At 30.5% G+C, this 22,661-nt stretch overlaps 2 protein-coding genes across 2 annotated transcripts; one reads left to right on the top strand and one right to left on the bottom strand.

The window, feature by feature from the left end:
• Positions 1–3,510: 3,510 nt before the first annotated feature.
• On the top strand, positions 3,511–15,392 carry LOC134724863 (caspase-3-like). Its single transcript, XM_063588173.1, has 6 exons — positions 3,511–3,761; positions 7,328–7,409; positions 8,708–8,952; positions 9,278–9,453; positions 10,566–10,707; positions 11,334–15,392. Exons 1-6 carry the CDS (start codon positions 3,758–3,760, stop codon positions 11,567–11,569), a joined length of 885 nt encoding a protein of 294 aa, XP_063444243.1. The 5' UTR covers positions 3,511–3,757; the 3' UTR covers positions 11,570–15,392.
• Positions 15,393–15,980: 588 nt separating this feature from the next.
• LOC134726318 (uncharacterized) lies at positions 15,981–22,661 on the bottom strand. The gene is made up of 2 exons (XM_063590719.1): positions 22,625–22,661; positions 15,981–16,948 (listed from the first exon to the last, which is right to left on the bottom strand). The coding sequence occupies exons 1-2, from the start codon at positions 22,659–22,661 to the stop codon at positions 15,981–15,983; spliced, it is 1,005 nt and encodes a 334-aa protein (XP_063446789.1).

Genomic DNA, 22,661 nt, shown 5'->3' with positions numbered 1-22,661 from the left:
AGCTTATTTATCTAGTGTCTTTTCATTTAGTTTTTTGTCATACTGTCTAAGATATAATTCAGGGTTTTAATTCTCCCTTTTGTATTTTCCACTTTTAACAAAAATTCCAAACAATTTAAAGGAAAATTAGCCAAACTATTTCACATGATTTCGTGTTGTGATGTTTTATTTCTTACATTTTTTATCTTGTTTTTACCCTTATTTATTTTTCATGTTTTGCGATGGTACTCTTTATTTCTCATGCCTGTCCTTCATTTGATTCAAAGGTTAACCAAGACTTATTAAAAGTCAGTCTAGATATATATTGTATATGCATAGTATGCAATAAAGTCCATGAAATTACAATGAATAATATTTTTTTTCAAATTAGATATATATAGATTCCTACACTGCAACAAGTGTATTACGATATTTCTCCACTCGAGACAGTTAAATTTTATTATTTAAAGCGTGAGGCTTGCCGAGCACTTTAAAAAACTAAAATTTAACGGTCAAGAGTGGAGAAATATCGTAATACACGAGTTATAGTGTTGGAATCTGTTTCTCTAATGATTTTTATCCTTCATTTTCAAAGAATTTCAGAAACTTGTGTTCTTTATATGCGACGTCATCAGGCATTGCCGCCTTTTTTCATGGCGTCACAATAGGAAAATTCAGAAGAAAACAAAACATTTAGACGTCATAATCCAATTTCGACTAATCGTTTGCCGAGAACAGATTTTTCACTAGTGAGGAGAAATAATTTTCTCACACCGGTCAGGAAATGTGAAAATATTAGAAACAACTATGTGAAAATTAGAGAAACAACTATAGCTTATGGACAATATATATTAACCACAGGGGCTTTATTTCTATAAATAATTAATTAATGACTGCATGATCTCCTAGATCATGATAGATCCACTAAGTAATAACTTATAATACTTTTTCATTTTATTTATGATTTTATTTCTCATTCTTTGTTTTTCCCCTTATTTATCAATGCATGCAACGTTTTTGTTATATCTATTTTTATTTATTATACTAGTAGTCTCAGTCTCTATATACAGAACTGTAGATCATGTCTTTATCTTAAAAACAATAATAAACAAATATTTGTTTAAATGTAAAAAGAAACTATATGTGTGTTTTGTAGATTTTAAAAAGGCTTTCGACAGTGTCTGGAGATCAGCTCTGTTCTTAAAATTACAAAATAAAGGAATACAAGGCAAATTTTATAATATACTGCATGACATGTACTCTAATACCTTATATTCATGTAAATATCAAAATATGTTTACCAAGCCTTTTCTTGCTAATCAGGGTGTCAAACAAGGTGACAGTTTAAGTCCAACTTTATTTAATATATTTGTTGATGACATAGGAAAATACTTAGATACAAACTTAACTAGTGCAGTTAATTTAAATGGTCAAAAAGTGAACCATTTATTGTATGCCGATGATTTATTGTTGATATCAGAATCTGCAGATGGTCTCCAGAACTCTCTTGATTCTTTACAAAAATATAGTACTGAATGGAAACTGGACGTGAACCTTAAGAAAACAAAAATTATAATTTTCTCTAAAATTAAAGTAAATAAAGAAAACTTTTACTTTTATTACAGCTCTAATGCAATTGAAATTGTTGTTTGTTATAAATACTTAGGAGTTGATTTTCATAGCTCTGGAAAATTTATACAGGCAGTGTCAAGCCTCTCAGATAAAGCTAAAAAAGCATATTTTGCATTGAAGTCAAAACTACCATATAGTGAAAATTTGTCTGTTAAGACTTGGCTCCAGCTTTTTAATTCAATGATAACTCCTATTTTAACTTATGGATATCAGAATTCAAACCAAATTTTGAAGCATTAGACAAAAGTAAATTAGAAAAAACACAAAACTCCATATTTAAAAACATACTTGGGGTTCATGGAAAGTCTTCCAATCTAGCAGTGCGGTGTGAATTGGGCACTTTACCCATTAGCATTAAATGTTATCAACTTATGTTTAAATATTATGAGCGTCTCAGTGATATTGGTGAACGGTCTGGTGGTCCGCATGAAATTCTCAAAGCTGCTTTTGAAGTGGACAAAACTCTCACAAATAAAGAAAATTCATGGTCTTATAAACTATCTGAATTAATGAAATATATTGGAATATCCTTTAACAAGCATTGTAATATTAATTTCAAACAGAAACTAGAAGATTTCTACAAAAATAAAATTATTTTTGAACTTTCTAAGATAAAAGATGGAAACTGTGGTAAACTTTTATTTTTTAGTAAAATTTATACTAAATTTAAACAACAAGAATATTTAAATTTTAATATTCCTAAATACCTTAGAAAAAAACTCACTAAATTAAGAATAAGTGCACACTCATTAGCAATAGAAACTGGGAGGTATGCAAGACCAAAAATACCATCTAATGAGAGATTTTGTAAATTTTGCACAGAAAAAATTGAAAATGAGATTCATTTCTTGATTGAATGTCCGCAATATAAAAACATTAGATCTAAATATAAAATAAATGATATTAATTCAAATAATTTGGATGAAAATTTTACCAAAATGTTAAATCCTATGTCTGAAAAGGAATTAAAATCTATTTGTATGTATATTGAAGAAGCTCTTGATTTGAGAGACCACCATACCGTTTCATCAGATAATAATCTTTTACAGTAGTTTGTGCATATACACATATATATATATAAATATCTTGTTTTGTGTGTTTTAAGTAAATATACGAAAATCTATAATAATACTGAAATATAAGTCTATGGTATCAATATCAGTCTATAATGTATTTGTATACATAGAATTGGCTCATGACTTGTTACATGAATCTTTATTTCATTTATATGTTGTTTTAATATTATAATTGTGTCTGTATTTGGATCCCGCCTCTATTGTGCTCTTTCCAATAAAATATTGAATTGAATTGAATTGAATTGAATATACAATTAATTTGGATGCCTCTGGTTTTTTCTATTTGATTAATGACAGCTAAAGATTAAAGTTTTTAATACAGTTTTTAGTTTCAAACTTTGTACTTAAATGAAAATTTCCAGATCAGCAGAAAAAAAAGAGACAAAAGTTACAATAAACAAATGGAGTTATTCCTCTTTGTACTGGTTCTCTCCATCATTCAACGTATACATACAAATACAGATTCATGTACATTTATTTGGGGAAGAAGCCCCCTATTACAGAAGAAAAATCAATAATGTATGTATATTATCATGCATGTGTTGTTTGTGTGGATGTTGACATCATTGTATGAACTTTGACTTTGTGATTTGTGTTGATTTATTTGCTTTTATATGGGCCCTAGGAGAAAGATATTTATAAGAATTTTAGCAATCCTTTAAACATTATCTAGGGTTCTCATTTTCTATCAAAATCGATGCAAGGGTGCAGGGTACAGTTCGTACTCACTAAAAAAAATATATTCATATCAAGGAACTTTGGTAACTTTTGACAGGATATCATTGAGTGTAAATAAAATGTAAATCAAACGCGGAAAGAATCAGAAAATAGTTTTGTGTATTTTATAAGCAAATCTTTTCTAAAAGCATGTTATAACAAACAACCTTTTGTTCTAATAAAGACGTTTTTATTTAAAGCTAACTTGTTATCACACACGACCAATTATTTTTAGTTGTAAATCGATCATTAGAATCAAAGGGGAAATAACCATTGTGAAAGTTGAATTCTAAAAATAGCTATTCTGTAAGCTGATTCATGAATCACAGTGAAACATAAACAAAATATTTGAAATGGGTGAGTATTGCACATGGTTTTCATTTTATATATTATTAACGTTCAGATTTACATTTATTAAGCAGTATTGATATGGAGGAAACACAAACTGAAAGTAAAGCTATAATTATCTATCCACTGGCCTTTGTTGGGGAAACATTATCTCAATAAATTTGGATTATATATGCTTTGTCATTATTTGTAAATGTTTCCATGATATTTGAAGACAAGGTATCTTGCCATTTACTTTCTTTCAAACTGGAGTAATCATTTAAACATACCATCAATTATATTATATGTTGTATTCGACAGCACTGATTCCCACTCCCCCCTCTTTACTTGTTTTAGTTAAATTCAATAGAAATGTAAGGATAAACTGAGACTGCTAGTCTCAGTGATAAACCATAAAAAAAACAATGGCTTTATTGAACTTCATATAGAACATGATCTGTTGAACTGTTTTTACAAAATACACATAGACGCAGCTAGATTTCCCGTGTAATAGAAGCGACAAATACATACAAGTTTACAAATAACATAGAAGCGAAATGAGTAGAAAACATACAATGAAACATTCTGAAAGTGATTCTTAAAATCATACTAGATACATATTCACTGGGACTTAATTATATTATCATGATTATATTAATACATGTACTTTTTTTTGTAAATATGTCCCTGGTTATACTCTTTGTTATGTTTTTAACTTTCCCTTTTAAACAAGCTTTATACATTAAAACATACTAGAACACACCTGCAAAATCACGGGCATTTACAGCTTGTAAACTTGTAGAATGAATTTTTGTAAAAGATTTTATGTCAGGAGAATTTCATAAAAGGTATCTCCCTTTTTTTTCAAAGTCCGTTATTTGTTTCCTCTCTGTCAAATTCAATTATTTTTGTGTTTCTGACCTTAGACCACAATTATTCTTCCCCTTTGCTACATGCATTTTTTTGGTAAAAGTCAAATTAAATTAAAAATTTGCACCACTGAAAACATGAAACAAATATAACTGCTTATAGACCATTATTATTCTAATAAACTATGCTTCTAGGACAATCAATCCATCAGTGCTTTTTCTTTTGAGAGCCCTATTAACATGCCAATGGTAGGATTTGGATCTTGTATAAATGACTAAGGCTATTTAAGGGGTGGTCCTGGAATCACGGGCTCAAAAACATGAAATCCCAAGGTCCCTAATTTTAAGAAAAATAATTTCCAGATCCTGTAAGGAAAAATCCAGAAATTCCGAGCATTAAAAACAGCCAATCTCGACGTCCCGAAAAAGGTCCTTCCCCTTCTAATTCTGCTCTACTTTCATTTTGCCAAATCACTACTTTTACTTTCAACAACAAATTATAATGGCCCATTTATGGGCATTATGTTTTCTAGTCTGTGCGTGTGTTAATTCATTCGTCCGTCCACCTGTCCCGCTTCAGGTTAAAGTTCTTGGTCGAGGTAGTTTTTGATGCAGTTGAAGTTTAATCAACTCGAAACTTAGTAAATATGTTCCCTATGCTGTGATTATTCTTATTTTAATGCAAAATAAGAGCATTTACACCATTTTCACGGTCCACTGAGCATAGAAAATGATAGTGCCGATGTGGCATCCATGTACTACATGTATGGCCACATGTTTTACTTATTTCAATATATTTGCAACTGATACAACCCCTTAAGAAGTAAACATTGCAAAGAAAACAGTAGACGGAATATGGACAGTCTCTATATATTAAAGTAGTATAATCGCAGTTTACATGTAGATAAACATGAAAAATAATTGTCCTCTCTAATGAGGTGTAATAGTTGTGGTTCTTGCGATATAAAAACCATGGTAAGGAGAACGCTCTGATTGGCTTATATATTTTTCATTTTTGTTATCTATCATACGATTGGTTCTCAATGTACTTGTGCATGCGTATAAAACCGAATGTCTTATCTATGACTAAAAGTCAGTCTGATGACGGTAACAATATCTGGATGCCTTTTTGGTCTTTTTCCTCCCGAAATAACTCAATCTGAATAATCATAAGAATGGATGACAAATGTGACTATGCATGTTACCTATAGAACACAGAGGCATGATGATTGTTTTATTGTGAAAGGATGAGAAGCGACACACAAAATTAGGTCTTCTCGTTTAATAGTATAGAGTCAGTCTGATGATGGTAACAATATCCGGATGCCTTTTTTGTCGTTTTTGTCCTGAAATAACTCAATCTGAATAATCATAAGAATGGATGACAAATGCGACTATGCATGTTACCTATAGAACACAGAGGCATGATGATTGTTTTATTGTGGAAGGAAGAGAAGCAACACCAAAAATGAGGTCTTCTCGCTTAATAGTATAGATAGCTACATTATGATTACTTACTTGCATATAAAATAGTTTAGTATTTTTCCCTTGTTTCATATCTTTAACAAGTAAAGTCGTAGAAAAAAAACTATGGAACATCATCATGATGAGTGAGGCATAGAATAATGAAATGACTTAATATCTCTTATTTATAACTTTGCAGACGCCATCACCAGTTGTTTGACCCTTATGGAATAACTGTTTCACATATGATATCAGATATGTGTACTTTTGTTTGTCTGTTTGTCTTTTTCATTTTTACCCATGGCGTTGTCAGTTTATTTTTCGATTTATGAGTTTTACTGGTATCTTTTGTCCCTCTTTTATAAGTGTATTGTTGTTTTTTTGGATAAAAATCAAACTTAGAAGATATTTTTTCCTTAATCTATCATTGTAGTAAAAATTAAACAGTATGAAATACTACATTTACTAGTTTTTATGAACAATGATGAAGTATTTTTTTAACTTGATGCTTTTGGCTAATTTGGATGGTTGGTCATAAAACTTACCTGTAAACATGATTAAGTAGATCCTGATTCATTTGATGCAGAGATTAAAATCGGGGTGTGATTTTTAACTGCCTATAAACAGTTTTAAAGCTGTCTAATACACAGATATTTTGCTTCAGCCATCTATCTTCCTACATGAAGCAGAGTCTTCAATGGATATAAAATTACATATTATATTTACTTATATAAATGTATATGTTTGGTATGATCGACATCAATATTGGATATTACAACAGATGTATTGCATATCAATTGAATAATAAAACATGAATTGGAGTATAGTGGAAGTTAATTATCTTTTATAAAAAATGCAAAAATAATCTTTTCATCAGAATAAATTGAATAACCTAAGGAACATAAATGGGAAATGTGATATCAATCAGTTCAGTAGATATTTGAGAAGATCTTTGAACAAAGAATGGGACACCTTTTGGTCTCTGAAACCTATTGGACTTTTCATGAAGACCAAAGACATGTCCTGACACATTGTTGCCTGTAAATCATTATCTTAATTATCTTATCTTTTTTGAAAACAATAACAGACTTAGAAACTTAGCTGTGTATCGATTACAAGGATTGGAAAAAATGGCACAGATGAATAAGAATACACAAACAAACAAAGTCACAGAAAACTTTGAAATTTGCCTTAATGAATGTATGTAAATTTAGATGGTACAACATGTTAGTAACATTTATTATATGATTTATATTTTTTTAGCTGACAAAAATGACACAACCGATGCAAAGAATATGGAGGATACAGTGGATACATTTCCATTTAGTTTTGGAAAGAAATCAGTGTAGGTTTAAATAATACAGTAGATTGAGCCATTAGAAACTTAACATGGTTTATTAGATTTTTCATTGTTATGGATAAAATTCATGATTTCTTAATTACTTATTAACAGTACTATTTCTTTGCGAGATAAGCATGTTTAATTTTTAAAGACTTTCAAATTAGTGTGATTCAGAATTGGATATAGGGGACCATACAGAATAGGCACTTGACAATCATATTTTGAACTCTAGATGTCTTTCATTATTTAAGTGCATTAACGTCTGTCTCATTTCTGTATACCATGAAAAAATGTATTTCTCTTATGGTTGGGGCCTGTTATCTATTTCTCGCATGAATAGATAATTCTCGTATCACACTGTCCAGAGTGTGATACGAAAAAGTGATACGAAAAATGCGTTAATTTGATTGGCCAACGAAACCTCCTGAAACGATTGTGCGGCATTTTCATTGGCTATTCTTTAGGTCATTGTTGACAGTTAAAGGTCACAATGATGTACATTTCCTCCATTGCAACGGAGATAAGCGATTTCTTCAATAATATAGAAAATACGCACACTTTTCACCTTATTATATATTCTTATTCAAATATTATTACATTCTGAAGCGTACAAAATGTTTAAAAAAGTCTTATGTTGAAGATTGACGACGAACAGGACATATGACGTCACAATGCAGTTATGTTCAAGCGACTGGGTCTACGTTTCGCGGATTTTTGTTATTAAGCACAAAAAGCATGTTTACCATAAGAGAAATAGGTTTCACAACTCGGGAGAATTAGATATCGTTTGATATCAACTCTCTTTATTTAATTTAAATAGTAATAACAAACTCGCCACAGGCTCGTTTATTATTATATTGAAATTAAATAACTCGTGTTGATATCAAGCGATATCTAATTCTCACTCGTTATGAAACCTATAAATATACAAAAATATTTGCTCTGTTACTACATTTAACATGTTTAAACAAAAAACAAGAGTAGTTTTTAAGGAAAGTTATATGAAAATGGTGTGGTGAAGTTCTCAGTGTTTCTACTTTTACGGAAAAATATTAAAAAGTCATCTAGCAGCATACAGCAACAACACTTCAACTATTATTACTGTTCAATGTGTGCAAAAGCTAAAAAAAAAGCCAAATAAAAACCATCATAAAATAACAATATAGTCCCATTAGAATATAAACGATTCCAAAAGATTTTTTTTTTCACTCAGAATATAAAATTCATTGGTAAGTCAGTAGAATTGTGAAAGGCATTTATACTATCTGTTTGTTTTCAAGTTTTGTTCTATACTTTCATAGGCCAGTGAACATTCATATGTCCAGAGAAGAATTTGAAGCAGACATTTATCCAATGAATCGTAAGAACAGAGGTTTTGCTGTAATCATTAACAACAAGACCTTTGACCAGGGTGTTGGCCTAGGAGCACGTAATGGGACTGATGTTGATGCCTCAGCCTTAGCCAATAGATTTGCAGAGTTAGGATTTGACGTTGAGCTAGAAGATGATGTAACAACAGAAGAAATGATGCAAATAATGAAGAAATGTTAGTATCAAATATTGACAATAATTAGGTCTTGAAAACATGAGGCACAACTTCTTTGTAATTTTAATCAGATTTTGGAATATACTAGGTCTGAATAAATCAGAAGCAGTTGTTCCACAGCTGTTATTTTGTTATTATCATTAGTTTTACATATATATTGATAAGTCATTTAATAAGTATACTGCATATTAAAATTCATTTTGGTGTTTCAGACATGTTTTTTGTGTGTTGGGTAAAAAAGGAAAGGATAAAAGTCTCATACTAAAATTAATTTGATTATTACTCTTCTTGCAGTCTTTTTTATACATCATGACTTTATTTGTAGATGCCTACATGGACCACAGTGAGAATGATTGTTTTGCCTGTGCTATTCTCAGTCATGGAGAAGAGGGGATAGTGTATGGCAAAAATGGAAAAGTAGAGATTAAAAAATTACTGGAACCTTTCAAAGGCAACCTTTGTGAAACCTTGGCAGGAAAACCAAAAATATTCTTTATTCAGGTAAAAAAAAATTCAGTTAGGTAATAAACAATGAAATTTGATTATGTTGCGTCCGCAAAAATTCACTCTGTGGTTAAAGTTTTTTAAATTTTAATAACTTTCTTAAACTATACTGGATTTCTACCAAACTTGGACAGAATTTTGTTTATGATCATGAGATAGTATTCAGAAGTAAATTTTGTGAAAAATAAATACATTTTTTCCGTATTTTACTTATAAATGGACTTAGTTTTTCTGCAGGGAAACATTACATTCACTCTGGGGTTAAAGTTTTTAAGATTTTAATAACTTTCTTAAACTATCCTGGGTTTGTACCAAACTTGGACAGAAGCTTATTTATGATCACAAGTCAGCAGTTCAAGTTTTCAAAACATTTATTAGATTCATTAACTATCCTAGATTTTCTCTAAACTTGGACAGAAGCTTCTTACAATCATAAGATAGTATCTAGAGGAATATTTTTATTGATTTTTTTCCTCATTTCTATTGAGTCTGCGATTTACAGCAAAAGTAGGCGAGACACTGGGTTCCATGGAACCCTTACAAATTTTTAATGAAAAATACTTTTGATTAAAATTGATCTTTAGTAAAAACATGTATTAAAATGTTCAAGACTATTTTTTGTGTGAAATATTTATAACATAAAAAGCATTAAAAACAAAAGGGCCTAAGTAGAACAGCAAAATACAACTAAGGTTAATATGTATAGTTTAAATCTGGCTAGTACCAAGACTAATTATTAACTATCTCAAAAGTGAACATTTCAGCCAGTATGAGAGTATATTCCCATTACAACAGGATCATAATATCCCCTTAGCAGTAATATAGTAATATATGATGTTTATCAATTGCTTTATGAAAGTATGTAGGAGTAATCAATGAATTATGAATAAATTTATACCAATTGGCCTTTTCAGAATCTACTGCAACCTGGGTAATATTATCAAAAGCGTACACCAAAGCATTTTAATTGGTTTAAAACGTTATAAACAATTGAAATTCAACCAATGATGTAACCTTATTTTCACTTTGGGGTACGAACAATGAAATTACCCATGATGCTTTAGATTCTGAAACGGCCAATTTAGTTTATTTTGATTTTTATATTTTAGGCCTGTAGAGGTACAGAGTTTGATGAAGGTGTAGAAATGAATGTAGCAGACGCCAAGGGAGAAATGGATGTTGATCGTCAAATATCTACTCATAAAATACCAGCTGAAGCTGACTTCTTAGTGGCTTATTCAGTTGTCCCAGGTAAGTGACATGCATGATTTTGAAACATCTTTATCTCAGACAGCAAGTAACGGAAAAAGTTCATTTTAGGTCTTAAGCCATGGGAACCATAAATTTATAATTTAGTCTCACGCTTTAACTTAAATATAAATCAATAAAGCCTAGCTGAGTGGAATTCCTGTTAACAGGTGTATAGAACAGAACTATTTTTTTTTATTTTAAAATTTTAGTAAATTTAAATAAGTTTGTGTTTAGTATATCAGTCAGCTTTTAGAATGTATTTTAAATGTACTAAAAATCAGTAGCTTTAAGATTTAGTTTGCAAAGTAATAGTTTAATGTTCATAAAAGTAAAGTGAATTTTGATATGTTTCCTACAAATCAATAGTTTTATGTCCACAGAGGGTTTTTTTTAACAGAAAGGGGAGATAATTAAAATAACAGAAAACTATTAGACTGAAATAAATATTTGCTAAACATTTAAAACCGAGTGCCCTAAAGCAAATTAAAACTAAATTAATCTATAATAGAATAAAAGCAATACCAAAAAGACAGCTCAAAACATATTGTTAACATAAAGTAGTAAATAACTTAAAGAAAAGAACCAATTATGTTTAATATCTTAAGAAGACTTTTTTTATGTTTCAGGTTACTATGCATGGAGAAATTCCATAGATGGGTCTTGGTTTGTTCAGGCACTATCAACTGTTTTAGAGAAGTATGGTAATCAGTTAGATCTGGTCCGTATCCTGACACGAGTCAACAAACTTGTGGCGTACAAGTTCCAGTCTAACACATCCAATCCATACATGAGCAGGAAGAAACAGATCCCATGTATAACTTCAATGTTAACAAAAGAACTGTATTTCTTTCCAAAACAGTGAAGTCTTTGATACTAACATGGATGTAGTACTTAAAAAGACAGCTCATTATAGTCATTCCATTTTATTGAAAAGACATTGATCTGTGTCCACCATTTAGATTTATGAAACCACCTTGACCTATTGGAACCATTGCCAGTGTGTTTTTATAGAATTTAAAACAAGAATTCATGAATGGTTCATAGGCTAATCTTCTACTTTCATGAAGCTGTCATATCCTAATCAATTTTTTTTTTTCATATTTAATGTACATTTGTCATGTTTTTGTTTTATATCTGTTTATGTTATGTATTGTTAAGCATACTTAGTGCCTGAAAAGAAGTTAAATTTGTATTATTTTATAATCATTTTGGTTTGTTTTAACACAGCTACATTTTTTTACTGTCATGTAAGGGTACATTTTCCGTCCTAACTCCTTTGATACTGAGTTTTTTTTTGTGAAAACTTAATTTTGCCAATTTGGTTTAGCGTTTAGGATTCTATGCATAATGTTTAGTGTCCATTTTAAATGCATAATATTTTTTTTTCTTTTCAAAAATTGTAAAAATATAACAGATATTTAAAGTTACTCCTAAAATAAATCAAATGAGCAGGGTTTCATTTATTTTCTAGTTTAGACATTTGTATGCCCTAGTTTCAACATTAAATATTTTTTCAAATAAGAATTCTTTCAAAGCAAACATATACTTGGGCTATGGTACATTTTTTCTGTATAGGAAATATAGTCAATACAAAAAATGTATGCAGTATTTTTCAATTAATCTTTACACCCATTTTATGTTACCTCAGGAATACATGTATTGGGTTTTTATGCAACATTTTCACATGTAAATATTTGAATAGTTTTACACATCAGTTGCTTATTTAGTCTTTCAAGATAAAGCAAGAATGCAAGTTCCAAAAATCTCAAGAAATCTGAGGTCTTAGATTCTGAGCTTCAGACCAAACTTGTCTCTGTGATTTCCAAGTTTTTCTATTTCATTTAGTGTTTGATTTCTTTTCTAATCTATTACTGTATATTTATAAACACAAATTCTAATATCAACATGAGAGATGCATATAATAGGTCTCACTAAGGAGCATTAAAATTATACAATAGGTTCTTAATTGAATTTTTATGGCCCCGCAACGAAGTTGTCGGTGCCATATAGTTTTTCCCATATCCGTCTTTCCATAATTCCGTCTTTCCGTCATTTCACAACAAATTTTATCTAAATGCCATCAGATAATGGGCTGATTTTTGGTATGTGAGTTAACCATGATGAGTTACAGATCAAGCTATAGTTTCGTTCTGCTCCACTAATTTTTGCCGAAATTACAGGCTTTGGACTTTGAGAAGTTGTTGAAAATCACAGTAAAACAGACTTTTTTTCAAAATACCTTCAGATATTAGGCTGAATTTTAGTTTGTGAGTAAACCATGGTGAGTTATAGGTCAAGCTTAATTTTCGTTCCACTCCACTAATTTTCCCTGAAATTACGGGCTTTGGACTTTGATAAGTTATTGTTAATCACAGTATACAGATTTTTTCTCTATTCCCCTCCAGATTTGGAGCTGAATTTTGATATGTGAGGATACCATCATATTTGTAACCACATGTATTTATATTGAAATTGCAGATTTTTTAACTTTTTGGGACGGGCCCATTCGTGTCGCTTTGACACATCTAGTTATGTCTTGTTTTAAACAAAAGGAGTAGGTCCGGTAAGACCCCTTTTTGGCCCCAAAATATAACAGTTTTACAAAATTATTAAAATGTAAACTTTAAGTTATTTATTGTACAGGTGAATGCTTCTGCTACATAAATATGAGCTGTTTTTTTAAAATACAATGCACATATATCGGGTTGTAGCACCATTAAGTCATGCTAAATTACTGAAATCTTCAAAATTCTTTCATTTTAGTTAAATTTTAGACGGTTTCCGTGTAAAACGAAAGTGGCCGCATGCGTGTTCATCCTTACTATTGAAATGTGAGTTGTATTTTATGATAATACATAACATATATAAAGATTGTGGATGAACACGGATGCGGCCACCTTCATTTTTGACAAAAAACATCTGAAAAGTGACTTTTTTGGCATATTTGAGAGATTTTTCATATTTCAGCTTGAATCGGACCGTTTGTAATGACTAAATCAGTTAAAATCTTTCACAAAAACTAATTGAATCAAGTGAAATAGACACTTAAGTGTTTAAAAAGTGGTCAAAATATTTCGTCAGATGAAACTGAAATTTGAGGCCAAAATGAGTCCTTACCGGACCTACTCCTTTGTGAAACAAGGACCAATTCACCTAGTTGAATGATTCTGTGAATACTTTTTGATATGTTCTTGTGGAATATTGTAACCAACCATTTTTATTGATATCTAAGTAATCTCTTATTTGTAGATTGTATTTTTTTGTTTACCAAATTATTGATTACATGCACTGTAAAGTTATTTGTTAGCAGCTGGTTTTTTTTGTCTAGTCCTGTATGTTTATTATGTTGGTCATTGGTACATGTACTAGTCTTGCAGTTACTAGTTCATTTTACCTGGATGTTATTTTTATTGACAGCAGAGAAGTTTTTATTTATTTTTGTGTATTTATTTATATTTGTATCTGAAAAAAACACTTTGAATAACTTAAAAGCCCCAGAAAATCGGCATCTAGTGACTGAAAGACATCACAATTTATAGTTTTGCAAGTGTGCAGCATTTATTGAATTGTATAGTCATTTTTTAACAATACCACAATCATATGTACTATGTAACTATATTATTAAACTGTTGATATATATAACTACATATATATAATGTTGTAAAATGAAATCAAAAAATGAATATATAATTAGTACAACAAACATTAACTTTAGATTATTTTAAGCATGTCCCTTGCCATTTATAAATGTTTCTTGGCTATCTGCCTCATCAATGTTTAACATTTGTCTTTAAGATTCCTGCCACAATAGTTATTCCTTTATCCATGATAATCGTTACCCACAAAAATATATGAATTCCAAAGTGTGACAAAAGACAAACACTGACCAGGATCCTGACTCTGTAGAGGCATTCTCTTTCATATTTCTTAAACCTTATTATATAACTGTTGTTTTAGATATATGCATATTACAGATTGTTTGGTGTGTTTTAATTTGTGTTGGTTAAGTGTTTAAGATACAATTATTTATTTTTCTTATATATTATTTTTTTATGAATTATATACATTTTTTTTCTGGGGACCATTTTATTTTATGTTTTGCCTATTACAGCCTATAGTAGTTTTAAAAATAAATATGTAGTGGCTAAAAATATTTAGTGGCGGATCCAGCCATTTTAATAAGGGGGGTTCCCAACCCAGGACAAAAGGGGGGGGTCCAACTATATGTCCCCATTCAATTGCATTGATTGGCCAAAAAAAGGGGTGTTCAAACCCCCGGAATCCTCCCCCTGGATCCGCCAATGAATATCCTGTATTGTATGCTTTATTTGCTTTAAATGCATTTGAGTTTGTTGAATGATAAAGTCAGCATCAAAATCCCTTTTTTAACAGGATACTGCCAAAAACCAAGAAAACGTTCCTCATTTAATACTATGCATCAGTTTTATAATAGAAATCATGTGTTTTATTTTAGATTAGTTTATATGAGAATCTCAAATTGTCCATACAAGGAGAATGTTCAATCTGTATGTATTTCTTACTTCCACATTGTATTTCTCATGAATAACATTTCAGAAAAGCTGTCAGGGTGATAAAAGTAACTATGCAGTTTTCTGTATTATAGTTAAAAAAAGCATTTGTTTTTAATTGCATTGGTTTCAAATAAAATAATCATCTGTGTTTATGCTTACTTTTATAACTTATGTATGACCTAAAGATAATACCCAGTAATCCTTTATAATCTTTACTTTCATCCTGCAACTTACCATTTTACTAAGCAATCACTTGTGCTCATATATAAACATAAGAAGATATGATATGATTTCCAATGAGACAACTCTCCACATGAGACCAAAAATTCACAAAAATAAGTAACGTTAGGTCCCCCTCCTTTCACAATGAGCAAAACCCATTTTCACATAGTCAGTTATAAAAGGCCTCATAAATGACAGTTCATTTTGGTAACCCTTTTTTGGCAATCTGTGTCAAATTAATGTTGGTTGAATGATTAGGAAAGGAAAAAACAGAAGATTAAGTTTCGGTGTCAAAATGCAGGATAAAACAATACACATACATTCTCAAATTTCTACTTGATCTCACTCCAACATTTTGATAGTTATCCAACATAATTTAAACAATGATTATCAACATTAACAATCTTCTAAAATACTATATAGTCACTAACATCTGGATAATTGTTCAAATTAGTTATCCAACATTTGGACAATTATTCAATGCTAGCTTTCCAACATCTGGATAATTGTTCAAATTAGTTATCCAACATTTGGACAATTATTCAATGCTAGCTTTCCAACATCTGGATAATTATTCAATGCTAGCTTTCCAACATCTGGATAATTATTTAATACTAGCTTTCCAACATCTGGATAATTATTAAATACTAGCTTTCCAACATCTGAATAATTATTAAATACTAGCTTTCCAACATCTGGATAATTATTTAGTACTAGCTTTCCAACATCTGGATAATTATTTAATACTAGCTTTCCAACATCTGGATAATTATTTAATACTAGCTTTCCAACATCTGGATAATTATTTAATACTAGCTTTCCAACATCTGGATAATTATTAAATACTAGCTTTCCAACATCTGAATAATTATTAAATACTAGCTTTCCAACATCTGGATAATTATTAAATACTAGCTTTCCAACATCTGAATAATTATTAAATACTAGCTTTCCAACATCTGGATAATTATTTAGTACTAGCTTTCCAACATCTGAATAATTATTTAATACTAGCTTTCCAACATCTGGATAATTATTAAATACTAGCTTTCCAACATCTGAATAATTATTAAATACTAGCTTTCCAACATCTGGATAATTATTTAGTACTAGCTTTCCAACATCTGGATAATTATTAAATACTAGCTTTCCAACATCTGAATAATTATTAAATACTAGCTTTCCAACATCTGGATAATTATTTAGTACTAGCTTTCCAACATCTGGATAATTATTTAATACTAGCTTTCCAACATCTGGATAATTATTTAATACTAGCTTTCCAACATCTGGATAATTATTTAATACTAGCTTTCCAACATCTGGATAATTATTAAATACTAGCTTTCCAACATCTGAATAATTATTAAATACTAGCTTTCCAACATCTGGATAATTATTTAGTACTAGCTTTCCAACATCTGGATAATTATTTAATACTAGCTTTCCAACATCTGGATAATTATTTAGTACTAGCTTTCCAACATCTGGATAATTATTTAGTACTAGCTTTCCAACATCTGGATAGTTATTTAGTACTAGCTTTGTTATTTGATTTTGCCATGTGATTTTGGACTTTCCGAATTGATTTTCCTCTAAGTTCAGTATTTTTGTGATTAAACTTTTTTTTCGAACATCTGGATAATTATTCAATGCTAGCTATCCAACATCTCAATGATTATTCAGTATAACTTATTCAACATCTGAATGATTATTCAATGATAGTTATCAAACATCTGATTGATTATTCAAAACAAGCTATCCATCAACTGGATAATTATTTAATACGAGCTATCAAACATCTCAATGATTATTCAGTATAAGTTATTCAACATCTGAATGAATATTCAAAACTAGCTATCCAACATTTGGACATTTATTCAATGCTAGCTATCAAACATCTGGATGATTATTCATTATAAGTTATTCAACCTCTGAATGATAATTCAATGCTAATTATCCAACAATTGGATGATTATTCTGACAATACTATCTATCAAACATCTGGATGAATATTCAATACTAGTTTTTATACGACCGCAAATTTTGAAAAAAATTTCGTCGTATATTGCTATCACGTTGGCGTCGTCGTCGTCGTCGTTGTCGTCGTCGTCCGAATACTTTTAGTTTTCGCACTCTAACTTTAGTAAAAGTGAATAGAAATCTATGAAATTTTAACACAAGGTTTATGACCATAAAAGGAAGGCTGGTATTGATTTTGGGAGTTTTTGGTCCCAACATTTTAGGAATTAGGGGCCAAAAAGGGCCCAAATAAGCATTTTTTTGGTTTTCGCACTATAACTTTAGTTTAAGTTAATAGAAATCTATGAAATTTTGACACAAGGTTTATGACCACAAAAGAAAGGTTGGGATTGATTTTGGGAGTTTTGGTTTCAACAGTTTAGGAATTAGGGGCCAAAAAAGGGCCCAAATAAGCATTTTTCTTGGTTTTTGCACCATAACTTTAGTATAAGTAAATAGAAATCTATGAAATTTAAACACAAGGTTTATGACTATAAAAGGAAGGTTAGTATTGATTTTTGGAGTTTTGGTCCCAACAGTTAAGGAAAAAGGGGCCCAAAGGGTCCAAAATTAAACTTTGTTTGATTTCATCAAAATTGAATAATGGGGTTCTTTAATATGCCGAATCTAACTGTGTATGTAGATTCTTAATTTTTGGTCCCGTTTTCAAATTGGTCTACATTAAGGTCCAAAGGGTCCAAAATTAAACTTAGTTTGATTTTAACAAAAATTGAAACCTTGGGGTTCTTTGATAAGCTGAATCTAAAAATGTACTTAGATTTTTGATTATTGGCCCAGTTTTCAAGTTGGCCCAAATCGGGGTCCAAAATTAAACATTGTTTGATTTCATCAAAAATTGAATAATTGGGATTCTTTTATATGCCAAATCTAACTGTGTATGTAGATTCTTAATTTTTGGTCCAGTTTTAAAATTGGTCTAAATTAAAGTGCAAAGGGTCCAAAATTAAACTAAGTTTGATTTTAACAAAAATTAAATTCTTGGGCCTCTTTGATATGCTGAATCTAAACATGTACTTAGATTTTTGATTATGGGCCCAGTTTTCAAGTTGGTCCAAATCAGGATCTAAAATTCTTATATTAAGTATTGTGCAATAGCAAGTCTTTTCAATTGCACAGTATTGTGCAATGGCAAGAAATATCTAATTTCACAATATTGTGAAATAGCATTTTTTTTTTAATTAAGAGTTATCTTTCTTTGTCCAGTATAGTAAGCAAGAAATATCTGCAAGAATTTTTTTTAATTGGAGTTATCTTTCTTTGTCCAGAATTAACTTAAATCTTTGTTATATACAATATACAATGTATATTCACTTTTTACTACCAACTGATAAATTTAAATAATCTTTACCATTCAGTGATAACAAGCAGTTTTTTTACATCTTAATATTTTATGATGTATTTAAATGAGTAGTAATTGTTGGAAACTCTATTAGAATATTTTAATTGAAATTAGTTTTGGAATAAGGGAAAGGGGGATGTGATTAAAAAATTGGGTTCAATTTTTCTCATTTGAAATTTCATAAATAAAAAGAAAATATCTTCAAACATTTTTTTGAGAGGATTTATATTCAACAGCATAGTGAATTGCTCTAAGAGAAAACAAAAATTTTAAGTTCATTTGAATACATTCATTCTGTGTCAGAAACCTATGCTATGTCAACTATTTAATCACAATCCAAATTTAGAGCGGAATCCAGCTTGAATGTTGTGTCCATACTTGCCCCAACCGTTCAGGGTTTAACCTCTGCGGTCGTATAAAGCTACGCCCTGCGGAGCATCTGGTTTAAGAACATGGATGATTATTAAATACTAGTTATCCTACATCTGGGTGATTCTTCAAAACAAGCTATCACATGCAATGCTATTCATTCAACATATGAATAATATTCAATGCTAATTATCTGACTTCTGGATGATTATTCAAAGCAAGCTATTCAAAATCTGGATGATTATTCAATGCAAGCTATTCAATATATGGATGATTATTCAATGCTAGTTAACAAACATCTGGACGATTTTTCAATGTTATTCATCCAACAACTGGATGAATATTCACATTTAGTTATCCAACAATTTGATAATTATTAATTATTCAATACTAGCTATTCCACATCTGGATAGTTCTTCAATACTATTTTCCAATATCTGGATGATTATTCAATTCTAGTTATCAAACATCTGAATGAATATTCAGTGCTAATTATCACCCATGTTGATGAATATTCAATGCTACTGCTAGCTTTTGAACACATTGATGATTATTCAAAACAAGCTATCCAACATTTGGATAAATATTCAAATTTTTGATGATTATTCTATACTCCTTATCCGACATCTGGATGATTATTCAAACAAGCTATCCAAAATCTGGGGAATTACTTAATGCTAGCTATTCAATATCCAGATGATTATTCAATGGCGCTTATCCAACATCTGGACAAATTGTCCAGGACAATTATTCAGTATTAACTATCCAACATCTGAATAATTGTTCATTCTAGCTATTCAACATACGAATGATTATTCAATGCTAGCTATCCAACATGTTGATGGTTATTCAATACTAGTTATCCAACATCCAGATAATACTTAATGCTAGATTGCCAGGAGAGAACAATAAATCAAAACATTAATAACAGAACATATAAATGATAAAGTTGTGAGCAATACGCAATATTTACATATAAATGAAACTGAACATAAACAGTTCAAGAGCAAACAAGTTTATATCGCGTGCGGTCGATATTACATGTGCTAGCATCATACTATATTGTTCAATTGACGATTGTTTTCGGATGCAGATTTTTTTTACATGGATGTAGCAAAGTTGCTTGAATGACTCTAAGTCGGAATCACTGAGCATGGTTGAAGGTTTTTTTCCTAGACAGATCGTATATTAAGATTCATCATCACATTCACTTAGTTCAACACAGAGGTCGAGACAAAAGTTTTCTATTATTAAGTCCATCCAAGTGCTACATGCATATTTGATGAACACGTACAGCCAAAACATGCATACATGTACGAAAATTTCACAAAATTTGAAAACATGGTTTGGAGCGGTAGATATAAGTTTTCCGATTAACAATGCAGGGCGAATTTCAGAGCTGTTCGAGGGGAATATCCAAACATACTGATAACATGCAGATACTGATTTATGGATATATTTGAGTCTTTTGTGGGCGAGGCGCGCGTTTGTCGTATATACTAAATTTAGTTCTGGTATCTATGATGAGTTTATTTATTCTGAACCTCTTAAAGTCATTGTCTGAATTAATGCGAATCAGCCAGTCATTTTCATGTTTTGATTCAACTGCATTTACAACAATACGTTTCCATTGCAGCTTATCAGGAAAGTTGCCATCACTAATGTAGGTTATAAGAAATTCATACAGATTGTATTTACATAGAATGATTTAAAATATGTCCGGAACTTAAATCCAATATGATTCGTCCATCTAACAGGCACGAAAAAAGTCTTTGTAGAAAGATTTGTTTTTGTAAGACAAGCGGGTTTTTTTTTACAAAGTTTTCCAAAGAAATATAGTTTACATTTTTCAATGTCACAGTTTATATTACGTAGTCCAACCATGATTTCACACATATCTGATCTTGTTGGCGTCTTAACTTGACTTTTGTCGGTTCCTTTCGTTTTTGTTGCAACATAGCCGTTTCTATGAATGTTGTCTCAAGACAAACACTATGTTATGATGATAAAAATATCTTTAATATACATACATGTACAAAAACATATTTAGTTTTGGACAACTAGAATGCAAATTGGCGTAGATAACTAAAGTTCTATTTTTTTTAACTTGCGTGTATATATATGTTGATGACACTTGATTCTAGTACTTTATTAATTTACATTTAGTTTCTTGATTTATGATTCGCACTAGCATATTGTGTTAAGATTTCAACAGCTGACTATCTTTTACTAAGTGCTTTTGTTTCTTGCTCTAGATCTACTTTTATGACTTTCATATTCATTGAGTTCACGACACCAATGTACCAATTTGATCAAGTTTATTTAACCTTGTTTCGATATGACTTATATTTGTGAAAAGTTCATCCACCGGCCACACTGGTCTCTGTGACAACATGGAAGGAGAATAATTTGGTGGCGGATGTACAATGTTTGAAGTAGATCAAAATGAGGTCACCATTTGTTGATGTAGTGTTTGTTGGAACGACTGAAACGATTGCAATTGTTGTGCTTATTGTAGCTAGTGACGGTTTCATAATTGATAAACAAATAATTGACCATGCCTGTGGTTTCAATGACCAGATGGGTTGTTATATATGCATGTTGCATACCTTTCCACTAATATTTGACTTGTCGTAGAGACTATTTTTTTAATTTAAAAAAAAAACATGACACAACGAGCAACTCTCGATTCTTTGTTATTTCCAGTACTTATCTTCGTGGTGCATATTCTTCTTATGTTAATTAACACGGCATAAGGTGGGTTTACATCTAGTTAGATTGCCGGATAACACCTTTCATTTCAGCTTTTTGTGTCGATTTCAGAGGTACTGTGCTGTTTATTGTAAAGCAGTACATTTCCAATTATGGATATACGTTTTCGGAGAAATAAATAAATAACAAATGGCAAAGTATTTTCGCATGCATATCCTTGATCAAAAGTCTTAGATTTATGACAATTAGAGCTAATTAAATATATATGATAAATTTAAAATCTGTAACTTTGACTACGTAGAACTGATATGATTACAATTGATGTGGTAGAATCTGTAGATACCTAATATTGAACTGAAATTGTTCTAGTATGTTATTCCTTACACTAACAACGACCTTAAAAGGCTTTAGAATTTTAGTTTCTTGTGAATTTGGAAATTAGTATGGCGTTCATTATCACTGAACTACGGTATATATTTGTTTAGGGGCCAGCTGAAGGACGCCTCCGGGTGCGGGAATTTCTCGCTACATTGAAGATCTGTAGGTGACCTTCTGCTGTGTGTTGTTTTTTATTTGGTCGGGTTGTTGTCTCTTTGACACATTCCCCATTTCCATTCTCAATTTTATTCCGTATTATACATTCGGTGGAAGATCAATCGCGACAATCTGAGATTATTTTAACACATTATGCGTTACTTACTAATACTAAGAGTTGGTTTCTCGTAGTTCCTTCTCAT

This window comes from Mytilus trossulus, chromosome 7, assembly GCF_036588685.1.
Source record: "Mytilus trossulus isolate FHL-02 chromosome 7, PNRI_Mtr1.1.1.hap1, whole genome shotgun sequence".
Classification (NCBI taxonomy): domain Eukaryota; kingdom Metazoa; phylum Mollusca; class Bivalvia; order Mytilida; family Mytilidae; genus Mytilus; species Mytilus trossulus.
The sequence above is the reverse complement of the archived record's forward strand: the minus strand, read 5'-3'. Positions and strand labels throughout refer to the sequence as shown.

Bases quoted from the DNA above. Each gene is read 5' to 3' on its own strand.
- LOC134724863 (XM_063588173.1), top strand. The intron at 9,454-10,565 runs GTAAAAAAAAAT...TTTATATTTTAG, and splicing joins CAAAAATATTCTTTATTCAG to GCCTGTAGAGGTACAGAGTT. The intron at 10,708-11,333 runs GTAAGTGACATG...TTTATGTTTCAG, and splicing joins GGCTTATTCAGTTGTCCCAG to GTTACTATGCATGGAGAAAT.
- LOC134726318 (XM_063590719.1), bottom strand. From the start codon at position 22,661: ATGAGAAGGAACTACGAGAAACCAACTCTTAGTATTA. The intron at 16,949-22,624 runs GTAAGTAACGCA...ATAATTATCCAG, and splicing joins GAAACCAACTCTTAGTATTA to ATGTTGGAAAGCTAGTACTA.